The 15,312-nt window shown below is 35.2% G+C and overlaps 1 protein-coding gene across 5 annotated transcripts in view; it reads left to right on the top strand.

Moving 5' to 3' along the window:
* The window catches only part of acot7 (acyl-CoA thioesterase 7), a 70,548-nt gene that overhangs the window by 17,483 nt on the left and 37,753 nt on the right, over positions 1 to 15,312 (top strand). For 3 of the 5 annotated variants that reach the window (XM_051116420.1, XM_051116418.1, XM_051116422.1), the window contains exons 5-7: positions 12 to 126; positions 2,646 to 2,660; positions 2,906 to 2,992. In XM_051116420.1, coding sequence (XP_050972377.1) covers positions 12 to 126; positions 2,646 to 2,660; positions 2,906 to 2,992 — 217 coding nt within the window. The remainder of the gene's footprint in view (positions 1 to 11; positions 127 to 2,645; positions 2,661 to 2,905; positions 2,993 to 15,312) is intronic. The other 2 variants (XM_051116421.1, XM_051116419.1) reach the window with 1 other exon arrangement.

The following is a 15,312-nucleotide window of genomic DNA, read 5'->3' as shown; positions in this document are numbered from 1 at the left end:
GTCCATTGCAGTATTCCAGCCTAGAACAAGAGGAAGCAGGTAAAAAGAGATATGAGGCCCAGAAATTTGAGCGAATAGAGACCAAAGAGAGGAATGGTGAGGTCATCATGTCTGTCTCTCTTCCAGGTAACACTTCCTCCTTTATGTCATTACACATGCTTATCCTCACTGAGCTTGTGTCTTTGTTGTGTTAGTGATTGCATGGATCTTACCAGTCAATGTATTGCAGATGTAAAACACCATAGTACAATAATGATATCAGATGGTGATAGCATTTTTTGATGCCATAGTACTGAATGATAAGCATACAAAAACAAAATGCCAACGAAATGATGTACTTTAATTTACTGAAAAGTTTTCCATGGTCTTTGTCCAAAAACACTGTATTACCATAGTGCAGTGGTTCTCAAACTTTTTACAGTGGCTAACCCTCTGGGGCATTTAACATTCTTCTGAGTACCCCCACTTAGACCACAGTCACACCTTTTCCATTAAGGGATATTTTGTCCCCTTAAACCATTAAAGGAGAAGTCCACTTCCAGAACAACAATTCACAAATAATTTACTTAACCCCTTTGTCATCCAAGATGTTCATGTCTTTCTGTCTTCAGTCGAAAAGAAATTATGTTTTTTGAGGAAAACATTTCAGGATTTTTCTCCATATAATGGACTTCATTTTGAACTTCCAAAATGTAGTTTAAATGCAGCTTCAAAGGCTCTAAACGATCCCAGCCGAGGAAGAAGGGTCTTATCTAGAGTAATGATCTATTTTTTTTTTTTAAATACATTTTTTTTAATACTTTTTAAGCACAAAAGCTCATGTAGCACAGGCTCTGGGATGCGTGTCCTCGACACTACGTACTATTGAATCACGTCGAAAGGTCGCGCGGAACTACAGACCCAGTGTTTACAAAGCGAACGTGCAAAGGCTAAGGAAGTGCAAGTAAGTTTGTAAACTCTGTTTACAAACAAAAAGGTACAACGATGTCCTCCTCTCAAGTTGTAGGAGAAAATAAGATGGAGTTTTTCAACCCATACTCAGTACACAGACGATGAACTTACACGTGATTCGTAGCAGTGATGGGACGTTCAGATCATTTTACAGACTGGGACCTTTGAGTCTCGTTCAGCAAAATAAACAAATCTTTTTTCGAGTCATTTCGTTCATTTTAGAAAAAATATAATAAAAATGTTACGTGTTACTTCCCTAACACATCTACTGCTTACACAAACGTTGATCACACTACAAACAAGACAAAACTATAATGCTAAAAGAAACAGAAAAAATTAATTTATTGTTTACCTGGGTCTTTAGTCTATGATTAGCTCACCTCACCTCTTATCTGACAAGTTTTCGGGTTTGAGTCGTTCGTTTATCACGTGACAGCCACATAAGATGAACGAACGACTCGAAAAACCCGAAGACTCAAAACAGGTGAACTAATTCCAGTACAGAACCTAATAGGATGTTGCGCATGCACGACTGAACGAATCACTCCCCGAGACGACTCGTTCATCCTGAGTCACATTAAAGATTCGTTCAAAATGAAAGAATCGTTGAAGAACGAGCCATCACTAATTCGTAGCATCGTGAACGCACATCCCAGAGCCTGTGCTACATGAGATTTTGTGCTTAAAAAGTATACAAATTTTTATTTTTTGAAAAACAATGACCGATCATTTCGCTAGATAAGACCCTTCTTCCTCGTCTGGGATCGTTTAGAGCCTTTGAAGCTGCATTTAAACTAAATTTTGGAAGTTCAAAATCGGGGCACCAATGAAGTCCATTAAATGGAGAAAAATCCTGAAATGTTTTCCTCAAAAAACGTTATTTCTTCACGACTGAAGACAGAAAGACATGAACATCTTGGATGACAAGGTGCAAAATATGGTGCATGTTTTCTTGCAAAATATAACATACAATATTGACAATATTGTGTTTAAAATGTAGGCTACATTTAAATTGTACAATTCTGTCAAATGTAAAAGTTCACTTAATATTACCTTTTCGTTGCAATCGTTTGGATATTCAGACAAAACTGCGTTCTTGCTCGTATTTTAAACCTGGAAAAACATTAACTCGCACAGGGCTGTATCGAAGTTTCTTAAGTCGATCTCTAATTACAGTCTGTGGCAATATTTGTTCTTCATGCTATTAAGTGCTACAAATCTACTTTAAAGATACAGTGAAGAGCCGTGCGATTTGCTAAAGCAGCATAAGTTTCTTTGTGGGAATCCTATCATACGCAAGCTGCTGGTGTGAATGCAGTCAGTTTTGACCGCAAAAGATGAAGTAATCTGATATAATTTCACAGTTTACGGCACTCCAATTTTCCTGTTTTATACTAAAAGCGGTATTTTGCTTGTCAGAAATACATGCTCCGTTTTGTTACTTTAAATTGGGGTAGAATTAAATGAATGGCAAAGCTCAGCATTTTCTCCACGTAACCTTCTCCGTCACCTCATGCACCACAGTTTGAGAACCACTGGTACATGTCCAAAACACATCATAGTTTCTTGGCCATTTTTAATATTTATGTTAATGATTGGTCTGCTTGTTGGATATTTCATCTATCTGTAAAAGTTTTATGAATTGAGCCTCACCTTGATTTCATTTTATTTTATTTTGCTCTGATGCTGCACAGATAGACAAACAAAAGGTATGTATAAACATTTCTATGAAGAACTATGAAGTTAATTGTCCAATAATGGAAAAAACATGAAGAATAAAGTGTCTTTTGTGGCAATAGGAAAATATGTATGCATATATATATATTTATTTTTTTATTTACGTACTTATTGCTCAGATAACAAGTCTTGTGCTTTTGCTTTTATTTGCAGATCTTTATATTAAATTATGTGTGTATTTATTGTGTTTTGCTTTCTTTTCTCTTTTCTTTCTTAGAGCCCTATACTGTGGCATATAGCCAGTCGAGTCTGATCCACCTCGTCGGCCCGTCTGACTGCACTCTGCATGGCTTTGTACATGGAGGTAATAATTTAGACTTTTTACGATTAGTGCAATTTATTAATACTATTCAGATGGTCTGTAAGAATGTTTTAGAGTTAAGCACTCACATCTGTGGATTTCCATCTCAAACACTTTTACTCAGAAATTAGCTGTTATTTTTCCAGACAGTTGACGATTTTATCATTGTGTGAAACACACTAACCAAACATCAAACCAGTATTGCACATAGTCACACCATGCTTCATTTAAGGTTCATCCAGGCGAAAAGTTATCTGCCTCACCCAGTTAGTGTGTTGAAAGTCATCATCTAAGCAACGTGCTAACATCAGACTCTGTGAGTCTCACTATAAAAGAAGTTTTATAGTGAAGGTCTCATGTGCTATTTATGTGCCATTTATGGGTGACTCTTAACGAAGTTGCTTTCCATGACAAGAAGTTCAGATTATTCACTTTTGAGGTTTAATTTCAGTAAGGAGGTTTTCCAAACCTTGTCTAGTGTTTTTTCTTTATATTTTTTAATGTAGAAAATATAGTTAACATCAGTCAGATTTATTCATATCAGTGGGAATAGTGCACTGAAGATGCAGAAAAAAACACAACTGTCTGTGGTGCAGAAGAGTTCAATTAAAATGTTACGTTTTCAATAACTAAATTCTTCCAGCGTTTCTACTTACACAAAACGTGATCATATTCTCAAATAGAAAATCATGATAATACCAGCCACACTGGAAAGTAAATGGTATGAAATTTTTTTGGAAAAAATTGCTTGAAATTTTGAAATAATTACAAAGAAGCAAGTAACACCCTGAATTAAACATAAAATTTTCAAGTAGAAAGAATAGTATTTTCTTTAATAACGTATTCCAATAATCTTTGTTTTATTTACAACTTAATGAAATCATTTTTTACAAGTGCAAAGACAAATTATGAGAAATGATTAATGACTAATTCACTATTCAACTGTATTCTTGTCTGAGGTGTTTATTCTTTTGTTATATGAAAGCCACATACCCTATAGTGAAAAATAAATATTTGTATTTGAAATACATTTATTCATGTTAAGTATGCTACAAATGTACTTAAAGGGGTCATCGGATGCCCATTTTCCACAAGTTGATATGATTCTTTAGGGTCTTAATGAAAAGTCTATAATATACTTTGATTAAAAATTCTCAATAGTAGTGTAAAACAACACCCTTTTTACCTTGTCAAAATCAGCTCAGCAAAAAACACTTATACTCACTTCTGCTGTAAGTGAAGCTGGATCATGAATGATTTGCGTGAACATAGACGCATTTATGTAGATCGGGAGGCGCATTCCCTTCACAAACAAACGTAATCCACTGCATCTTCAGCGGCTCAGATGTCGGGAGTAAATGACGACCACTATGTTCATTACCATTATAGGGTAGATTTGTACATACACTGCCAACACACATTAATGTTCAAACAGCATGTAAAAGTGAACTTAGCATCCGGTGACCCCTTTAATAAAAATACTCTGCAATTGTACTTTTAGTATACTAAACTGGTAAAGTCTGCTAAATTGGAACAATTTTGTACTTAATGCACCTTAATTGTGTAGAAGTAGTGCTGAAACCCAAATAAAGATATACTGAAGTATATTTGATTGTGCTAAAGTGAAACTATTGCAGGTATTTCAACTTCACACATTGTTCACAAGTAGTCCTCCAAATAAAGTTTAATCAAAATGTTCATATCGGTAAGTCTCAAGCGATAGATCAGTAAATATATTAATAGATTTGAACTATAGTTAGTATGACATGAATGTACTTTAAATATATTACTTTTTTACTAGGGTAGGCTGTGTACAGGTAACACAGGATAGTTCACCTCCTGAGTCATTTCGCTTCTCAACAAAAGAAAATCACACAAGAGTGGGCACAAAACAATGAATTCACTCTCTGAGAGCTTCTTAATGCTGAGTCATATAAAAGAGACGTTGCACAAATATTCACAAAAGGTTCATGAGTGATCCATCACTAATGCTCAGTCAGACTGTTCTAGCGTAGGCGCTCGTAAGACAAAATATGCAGTGAAATAATATCTGTTCTAAAAGTATTCTTGGCCTCTAACTCGATCACTGGTGAGTGAAATCAGTTTATTTGCTAATAGCCTGCGACAGACTTTATTTAGTTGCCTGACGCAGAATTTAGTTGCATTAACTTGCAATGTAGAGGGTTGGCTGTACCCACCACAGCCCCATTTATACATGCATGACAAGTATAGTCGACTCACTGACCTGAATGAGTTACATAAACGCAAGAACATCAGCAGCACAGTCCGTGTAGAAACCGAATCAGCTGAATCTAAACCTTAGTTTTTAAACTTGAAAATGTCTCCTATCAGACGTGTGTGTATAAGTAAAATCAATGTTTGTTTGGGGGTTTTTTGTACTAAGCTTAAGCCTGACAATTGAGTTTCGAAAATGGTATGCTGTGTGCATTTGCACACACACAAGTACACACACACACACACACACACACACACAGTGTATTTATCACATGAATTAATCACATGTATGTAAGAAGGAAGAAAGGATAAAAGTCATATTAGTAGTGGTGCATCAATAATGTGAAAATGGGAGGACCCTGACATCAGTAAAGAGAGGATTCATGTTGTAACTTGCATGAATGTTGTTCTGGACTGCTGCATTAAGCCAAAGCATGTCTAGTGATGGCTCAGATTCATGTTACATATCCATTTGATGTCTTTACAGTTTTTACTGTCTATACACTATTTACAAACAACAAATGCTATTGTATTTTTGCATCTTTATGGTAATAGAATTTATTTAAAGAAGAGTTTAAAGCAATTTTGCCTTCTACAGTAATATATTAAAATTCATAATGAGTGCTTTAACTGAACTGAGTGCTCATTAAAAACTATATCACTTACAGATCAGTAAATTCAGGTTTATTTGATTCAGATGTGATTGAAAGTAAGTGGTTGAAGTGTTTACTTTGTAATTAGTTTATTTCTGCCAGTCTGACTCATTGAGGTTGATTTGTGGACTGACTGTGAGCATGCAAAAGGCTTTGTTGCATTGTCAGGATAATCAGCCGGTTTTAGTGCAGTGAAGTCTATTGACTAGCTGTTCCCCCTCAAATTCATACTACAAGAGTTTAATGAGAACACAGTGATCTCCAGGGAGGCAAAAGGGACACTTTCTTCCTCTGAAACTTTATTCGCTGGTGTATCTGTTGGACTGTGTTATTTTAGACGTGCTTTGCGATTTTTCTCTTTTAGTTTATCTCTGTTTGATTTGCTCATCTAACTGACTCTCTTGCATCCTTGAAGAAACACCTTTTCTAGTGATATGAACATCATACTGTGGTGTGGGTGGACCAGTATAAAACTACCCATCACACCCTAGCATCTGCACAGCAATGCATCAATAACCACTCAAAAACACATTAGCAACTGTACAGCAACGGCCTGGCAACCATCAATAACTCCCAAAAAAGACAAAGGGCTGTATCCATCATATATGCCCTTTGATTTACTTCAAAGAACAGTTTTTGTTTTAAATTTTCATGCAAAAAGACTGTCTTTCTTCACAGAATCATAACGAGAAATAACCCAATGTCGAAATTCCAGTTCATTCAGTTCGTTCAAGTTCATCCATTAATCACTCATCACTGTAGCATTAATCCACCTTTTTTCCATTGTCCTTCATGGGAAAACAACCCTCTGTCTCTTTAACTATATCGTGCTTTATAAAATACAGATTGTTTCAAAGCAGCTTCACAGTAATTAACCCATTTAATCCCAGATTTTTCCCAGACATGAAAATATCCAAATACTGTGTCATTAATAACCCTTTGAAATAATCAATAATTATTTTTAAAAAAGTATTATTTTTTTGGAAAAGTTTTATGGTTGGTCACAATTGTGACCAGTAGGATAATGTGTATACTGAATTAACATATTTCTTCAGTCAAAAAAGTGTTATAAACCTTAGCCCAGCGATTTTACACTCTTTGATCACATTCTAGAGTTACTATTATGCATAAAAAACCTTATACGACATTGACAGGAACACTGAGATAAAAGACAAACAAATAGAACCGTCAACGTATTTCAAAATTGTTACTTTTTTGTAAAATATAGCATAAATTTTTTATATTAGTGCTACCAGTAGTACAACATCAATACTGTAAATTTTTTGTAACATTTGAATTTTTAATTTGGTGCAATGTTTTGTCATTGCAACATTTTTGTGTCGATTTATATTGTAAACCTAAGTTCACTGTTATCCCACCGGTCACTATTATGACCATCAACATAAACAAAACTGAATATATGTGAATTCATATATTGATACTAGACACCTTAAAGAAGTCCACTTCCAGAACAACAATTTACAGATAATGTACTCACCCCCTTGTCATTCACGATGTTCATGTCTTTCTTTCTTCAGTCGTAAAGAAATTATGTTTTTTGAGGAAAACATTTCAGGATTTTTCTCCATATAATGGACTGATATGGTGCCCCGATTTTGAACTTCAAAATGCAGTTTAAATGCAGCTTCAAACGATCCAAAATGCGGTTGTAAATGATCCCAGCTGAGGAAGAAGGGTTTTATCTAGTGAAACGATCTGTTATTTTCACCATATCAGTCCATTATATGGAGAAAAATCCTGAAATGTTTTCCTCAAAAAACATAATTTCTTTACGACTGAAGAAAGACATGAACATCTTGAATGACAAGGGGGTGAGTAAATTATTTGTAAATTGTTGTTCTGGAAGTGGACCTCTCCTTTTAAAGATAATGTGTACCAAAAATCTTTCTCATATCTTTATGTTAACATACTTTACTAGCCTTTCGTTTTGGAGCTTTGATGCAGTCATCATCTTCTCAAGGTGAAAACAGAAAATAAACTGCTCTGTGAAATCTAATCCTGTGAAACTGCACATACTTAATTGAGACCCTTTATTTTTTCCATATTTGCAGGAAGTACACTAAAACATCAGTCAGTAAGGTTTTTAGAGCTTTATAAATAAAAACCTTTTTTACAAATACTATTGTGACAGGTGGGATTAAATGGATTAACAAGAAATTCATCTCCATCAGGAGAGAAATATAAGTGAAAACAGTACAAAACATTTTTAAACAATGAAGGGTCTGAATAAATTAGTAGCTATTTGGTCATCATTATTTTGGTAAGACTTATTTTTTAAGATGTCCTTGTTAATAATGCATGTACATGTAAGTAACCCTAAGCCAAACCCTTATCCTAACCCTAACCATAAAGTAAGTACATGTAGTTAATTAATATTAGTCAGTACTTAAATGTATAAATACACGGACATCTTAATATAAAGTGTAATTATTTTTTAACATTACTTTTTACAGCTAGTATATGCACAAGACCTACATGATGTCAGCTGAAAAGGGAAGTTGCTTCAGAGGTGGAGCAATAAAGTTCTTCATGGTTCACCAGTGCTCATTCTGAATAATGTGCTTTGGTGAATCATACATAATAGAGTGTAAATGGAAAAGAAAAAAGTAAAAACGGTTCTTTGATTTTTATATTGGTATTTTTATATTAAAGGTCTGCTCAAAATTGAAATGTAATAATCTTTATCTAGTGCTTCCAGAGTGCTTCTGAACATTTGGTATGGTGAGCGATAAAAATGGTTTTCTTCTAGATTAGACATTTACCATGCAGTTGTCCTTGAAAACAAGCAGTAGAGCTGTTGCTTTAGGTATATCTCATTTACATGTGGAAAGAGTCTTCAAAACTGGCTCTGTTATTGAATGTATTTATAACTCTCTGTGTGTCTGATTGTCACCTCATTGTAGAAGCAGAGAGCCTGTTTTGTGTCATTTATTTATTTTATTTTATTTTTTTTAAGTGCTTGGCTTTTGCACCAATGTTTTAAGAACTGAATACTGAAACATCCAAAAATAGCCTAAACAGTTTATCCAGTTAACAAGTGCCTGAAACCCGTCTAAAACTTTGAAACCAGACCATCCTGTTGAAAACCAGCTGGAAAAAATGGGCTTGACTCCTAAATGGTGTCAGAAATGCCCTCTGCGTATCCTCAAATTACGCCTAAAACACCAGTCTTCTTCCTCTTCCTATTTAGCATCTTGGACACATCTCCAAAGTGGCTGTGTATGTGCGTGTGTGTGTGTGTGTGTGTGTGTGTGTGTTTGCACCAGTAAAAACATCAGGGATAATGAATGGCTCAATTACACCAACTTATTATTCTGCTAACAAGGAACGTCCAGGATGGAAAACAGTGAAATGCCTCCTGGCTGAGCTGGATCCATCAACAGCAAATGTTTGTTCTTATCGTCTCCTGCACTCATCTTTTCTTCGCTGTTTCTGGCTAACGATGTTCTTGAGGATTCAATGATGGCGGCTGAAATTGATCTAATTCGTTTGCCCTTGCTGAATACAGAAGATTGGTTCAAGACAAATTGAGCCATACTGAGGTAATTCTGTGTAATGGTTAGTTGAAAAGGACAGGAGAGGTGACTCCAGGGGCGGCAGTTTAATTTTTATGTAAGATGATAAAGTGAGATAATAAAGTGATTTGAGTCATAAAGTGAGAGCTGAATGAAGGTCAGGGAATAAGCGAGTGAAACCTATCTCAGGGTGTAAATGTGTTTAAATGTTCATTGCTTGTTAACAGTGCCATTAAAACCATTATAATTTAGTGTCGGATTGGCTTATGTGTGACCTGACACACTTGCTATGAGGTCTCCTTAAAGGAGATATGTGCAGTTTATTTTTTCCAATGTTAAGATAGAGATGTTCCACCCCAGAAATACATTTTTGTCCTCATTTGCTCACCCTTATTCCAGTATATGACTTTGTTTCTTCAGATGAACACAGATGAAGATTTTTAGAAAAGAAATCTCTGTGAGTATGAATGACTAGTGCATAAAACATTTGTGAATAAGCACCGTTTCCATCCAACGAGTCAAAGAGAACAAAATCATCACTTCCTGATAAACTGCCTTAAATATCACTAAGAAAAGTAGGAGACGCCACTGAATATAATCATTTTCATATATAATAGATTACTTGCGCTTCAGAGCGAGCAGACGTTATTTAGGAACGCAGTGGTGTAAGACAATTCTGGAAGGCAATTACACAGAAATGCTTTGACAGCAGACTTTGCTCAGGCATTTGAGAATGATCATTATATTTTACATGCTGTGCAATAGATCTTTTCACAGGTTAGTCAGGTTGTGTCGTCCAATAGCGCAAAGTCACATGACATTTTCTGATATGCATGGAGAAATTTAACACAAACACATTTTTCTGTCTCTCATATTTGCATTAAACTTTTTTTGCACACATCAAAAACCACCTTAAGTAAGCGTAGAAAGTTTTTTGCGAATTAAGGGATTTTCTTTTTCTTTTCACAGTTTGACATTACGATCACTCATTTCTGATTCGATACTTCAAAATTTGCATAAAAACAGGGTTATGGAAACATAGCTTTTCTTCTGAAGCAAAACGTAAGATAAATGCTAATATTTTTTAAACTTTTTAAACTGTAAACCATTTTTGGCCAAATGTCATATGTGGGTTCATGAATCATCAACACATTGTGAATGAGCTGGTGTGAGCTTCAGAATAAGCTTACATCACACTTCACAATGTGCTGACAGCATTTCACAATGCTCTCCTGCATGTGTCAACTGTCAGTTGCCTGGAAGTGATGTATTATTGGTTAAAAATTTAAAGGGGTCATCGGATGCAAAGTTCACTTTTACATGTTGTTTGAACGTTAATGTGACAGAGGCCGCTCCCACGATGGCTGATTGACATGAGTGTCTTACCTCAGACCCGTCTTACATCAGCTGGAACAGTCCGATTACCATTGTTTCGATGCCGGAGCAGAGATGTAAATTCCCTGTAATATCTCTGACTGAGTGATTGCGGTGTTGTGTTGCTGGATGTAATAATGAACATAGTGGTCGTCATTTACTCCAGACATCTGAGCCGCTGAAGATGCAGTGGATTACGTTTGTTTGTGAAGGGAATGCGCCTCCCGATCTACATATATCCGTCTATGTTCACGTGTATAATTATTGATCCGGCTTCACTTACACTTGTTCATAAGAAGAAAGAGTGTTACCTGGGTCAGTAAATGATGAGGATTTTTTCATTTTTAGATGGTGTATCCTACAAAGCCCAAAGTATACAGAGTTTTGACATGATTTAGTGTCAGCATATAGGCAGACATACCATTTCAAAGTTTTCCAGTTGATTACGTGTGGTTGGTGCATGCAGACTAGAAAGTTTAGTAACCCTTGGTAACAACCTTTTTTTTTTTATAGTCCTCGTGTTGTCATATCTGGTTCTAATTTGTAGCGTAAAGGAATTTCCGTCTGCATTATTGGCAATGGACAAACTCCAGTTTTGTGAAGAAAATAAAACTAATTTAGATGCACTTAGCAATAAACGTTTATTTATACAGATGCCCTACCATGTATGTCATCCTTCATTTTAATGTTTCACATTAAGTTATCTGATCGATGCGATTGTTGCCGCTGTTGACAGTCATGGCAGTAATGAATAGCAGCACACTGCTCAAATTACTCCCAGAGGAATAATTGGGCTGATTTACATTTATTTTTTGTATTATTTTGTTTATTTTCGCAATGTATTTATTGTGATTAACCACGTTTTTGTATACAGTATAATGCTGTTCAATTGCACTTAATCACGCAGGATACGACTCGTTATCAGGATGATCAGTATAGTTATTTTTGAATAATCCTCTATGGAAATATTTGTTTATTTTACAACTTTAAATTGATATAATTATTGAGGATTGAATTGTAAAATAAGTGCATAAAAATGTAAGCATAATTGTTTAATGCAATACGTTTCCCCCAAACCTTTTATTTAATCATCTAAAATGGTCTTTAGTCGTAAGTACTATTTTAAACTTTGGCTAATTTAAATGCGATAATCTTAATGTGATATGCTGTGATATGCTTGTTTTCTTGCAGTTCTGTAATAAAATATGTAATATAGCCTGCGCGCTCCCTCTTAAGTCACAAAATATACATCGGAATAGCATGAAACCATCCTCCTTGGTTTCCCAATACTCAATTAATGATTAGAAACTGTGTTTGGTGTTTTTAGAAGACGTATCTGTGCTGAATTTTACATAATTAAATGAACAATCTCGTTCTATGGGCACAGCCATTGATTCAGGCTGCAGCAGACATTTTTTACAGGCTTCATTTTTTTTAAAAACTTTTTTTTCTTTTATATCCAGTAACAGAAATAAAAAACACCAATGTTAAATAATAATAAAAAGTATAAAATATTAATCACAGCCATTAATTTTAATATACTTCATTAGCACAGCTGGGTGATGTTGATGATGTATAGATCAGAATTTTGTTGGTTTAGGTGTGTTTTTAGATTGAAAGACAGTTCAATCAGTCCCATGAGCAGAGCAGCGCAAGAGAAAAACACATTTCCCCCCAAGCTCTCTCTCACAGCTGTGTCTCTGTGCAAGGACGTTTGGCTTACACACATGCGCACACACTCGCTCTCTGCCTTCACCGTCTGTTTCCACGTCTGCTTTTCCCCATTGCGCATGATGAAAGCAGACCAAAGCTACTGAATATCCTGAATGGATTTCTAAAGGATCAGAGACAGGCTGTTTGTCGGAGGGAAGAGGGAGGTCCTTGGGTTTGCGCCTGACCCTTGGCAACCTCTGTTGCATGACACAAAGCAATATGACAGCTGTGATTTCCCTCTTTGATATGGAACTGTCCTTTCCCCTCCATCTCATTTCCCTCTTAATAGTATTTATCTCATTCATAACTTGTCTGTCTTTCAAATTAATTATTTTCCTTTGGTTGAAGATGTATTCTCTTTTTTTCTCCTCTTTCCTGTGATGATAAATGAACATGTTCATTCAGAAATGAAAAGTCAGTCATCTCATCCTCTGGTTGCTCCAAACCCGTATGCTGTTATTTCTTTATTTTTCTATGGAATAGAAAACGGAACATTTTATAAATTTTGAAGAATATTCAGGCTGTTATGAAAAGCTTGGAATTTACTGAAAGTCTTCCTTTATACCATAACTCACAAATTGTCTACATATGCAGATCTAAAAACTAATGCTGAACAGTTCCCTCATCGATGAGATTTGGGAGCTGAATTGAGTTGTCCTCAACACACAGGACGTTTAATTGGAATTTGAAATGGCAGTCAGTGGGATTTACTAAGTTATATTCAAATTTGCAAAGATGTTCTTTCACCATAGTCCATTAATTTATAGTCTGTATGCCTGCAGGTCAAAATTCAGAGTTTTCTCTTTTCTGTAGTTATAAATGAATGGTAACCGGTTAGACTTTACAATAAGGTTCCATTTGTTAAAATTAGTTAACATGAACTAACAATTAAAAATACTTCTAAAGAATTTATTGATCTTAGTTCATGTTAATTTCAACATTTACTAATTACTAATTACATTATTAATATCTGTTATTAAAGGAGAAGTCCACTTCCAGAACAACAATTCACAAATAATTTACTCAGCCCCTTGTCATCCAAGATGTTCATGTCTTTCTGTCTTCAGTCATGAAGAAATTATGGTTTCTGAGGAAAACATTTCAGGTTTTTCTCCATATAATGGACTTCATTGGTGCCCTGATTTTGAACTTCCAAAATGTAGTTTAAATGCAGCTTCAAAGGCTCTAAACGATCCCAGACGAGGAAAAAGGGTTTTATCTAGTGAAACGATCTGTCATTTTTTTTGTAAAATAAAAAATTGTATACTTTTTAAGCACAAATGCTCATGCAGCACAGGCTCTGGGATGCACGTCCACAACGCTACGTACTGTTGAATCACGTCAAAAGGACACGCAGAACTACAGACCCAGTGTTTACAAAGCGAACAAGCAAAGATTAAAAAAGTGCAAGTAAGTCAAACACTGTTTACAAACAAAAAGGTACAACGATGTCGGACGATTCTGAAGTTGTAGGAGAAAACAAGATGGAGTTTTTCTCCATACTCTACCTTTTTGAGCCGGAATAAACAGATGATGAACTTAGACGTGATTCGTAGCGTCGTGACCACACATCCTAGAGCCTGTGCTATATGAGCTTTTGTGCTTAAAAAGTATACAAATTTTTATTTTTTTAAAAAAATGACCAATCGCTTCGCTAGATAAGACCCTTCTTCCTCGTCTGAGATCGTTTAGAGGCTTTGAAGCTGCATTTAAACTACATTTTGGAAGTTCAAAATCGGGGCACCAATGAAGTCCATTATATGGAGAAAAATCCTGAAATGTTTTCCTCAAAAACCATAATTCCTTCATGACTGAAGACAGAAAGACATAAACATCTTGGATGACAAGGGGGTGAGTAAATTATTTGTAAATTGTTATTCTGGAAGTGGACTTCACCTTTAATATCAGAAATGAACAGTGAACAAAATGCAGTAACAAATGTCTTGCTCATTGTTAGTTAGTTAATGCATAAATAATGGGACCTTATTGTAAAGTGTAACCCACTTTAAGGACTAATTCTCACTATTTGTTTATTAGAATGCATATTATTAGCATATTGGCTGTTTATTAGTACTTATAAAGCACATAATAATGTCTTATTCTTCATGACCGTTTTTTAGATCTCATTAGATCTCTCCTAACTTATACATAAATTAATACCTGCCTCACTAACTATTAATAAGCAGCAAGAGCATAGAAGTGCACTGAGGCAAAAGTCATAGTTAATAGTGAGAATTGGTCTGTGAACTGAAGTGTGACCTATGAATTTCATCACTGTGTACCACTCTTTATTGCAACTCTGCTTGCTGTTTGCCAGTTTAGTGAAAATTTGAATTTAAAATTTAAAAAGAAATTCACAATTCCGTTCTAAATGTGCAATTCTGCTTTGGAATGCAAGATTTTCCATTAATACCAACTTTTCGGATGTGTTCCTCTGGCAAGGTTAATATGTGACCTCTGTTATACTTTTTTCGTAGTGTTCCACAAAAAAAAAAAAAAAAAAAAAATGCATTTGGAACAACGCGAAGGTTAGGAAATTATGACAGATATTTCAAAGTGGGTGAGCTGTTCCTGTAATCACACTTTCTGTGTCACTTATTGCTCAAATAAACAAAAAAGAGTTGATGTTGCTTTAAACAAAACTTTTGAATTAAAAGGCGAGATAGTGAGGTGTGCTTGGGTTCTTGAGAGTGAGAGAAATTTGTGGGGGCTGAGAGAAGATTTTAAAAATTCAGTGCTCATATGACTTTGCTATGTGACAGGTTGCTATGAATAGCTGTCTTGTGTAGGCATTGCGCGTGGGATTGTGTTT

Source organism: Labeo rohita, chromosome 8 (genome assembly GCF_022985175.1).
Source record: "Labeo rohita strain BAU-BD-2019 chromosome 8, IGBB_LRoh.1.0, whole genome shotgun sequence".
NCBI classification, from domain to species: Eukaryota; Metazoa; Chordata; class Actinopteri; order Cypriniformes; family Cyprinidae; genus Labeo; species Labeo rohita.
This window is presented reverse-complemented; position numbering and strand designations above follow the sequence as displayed.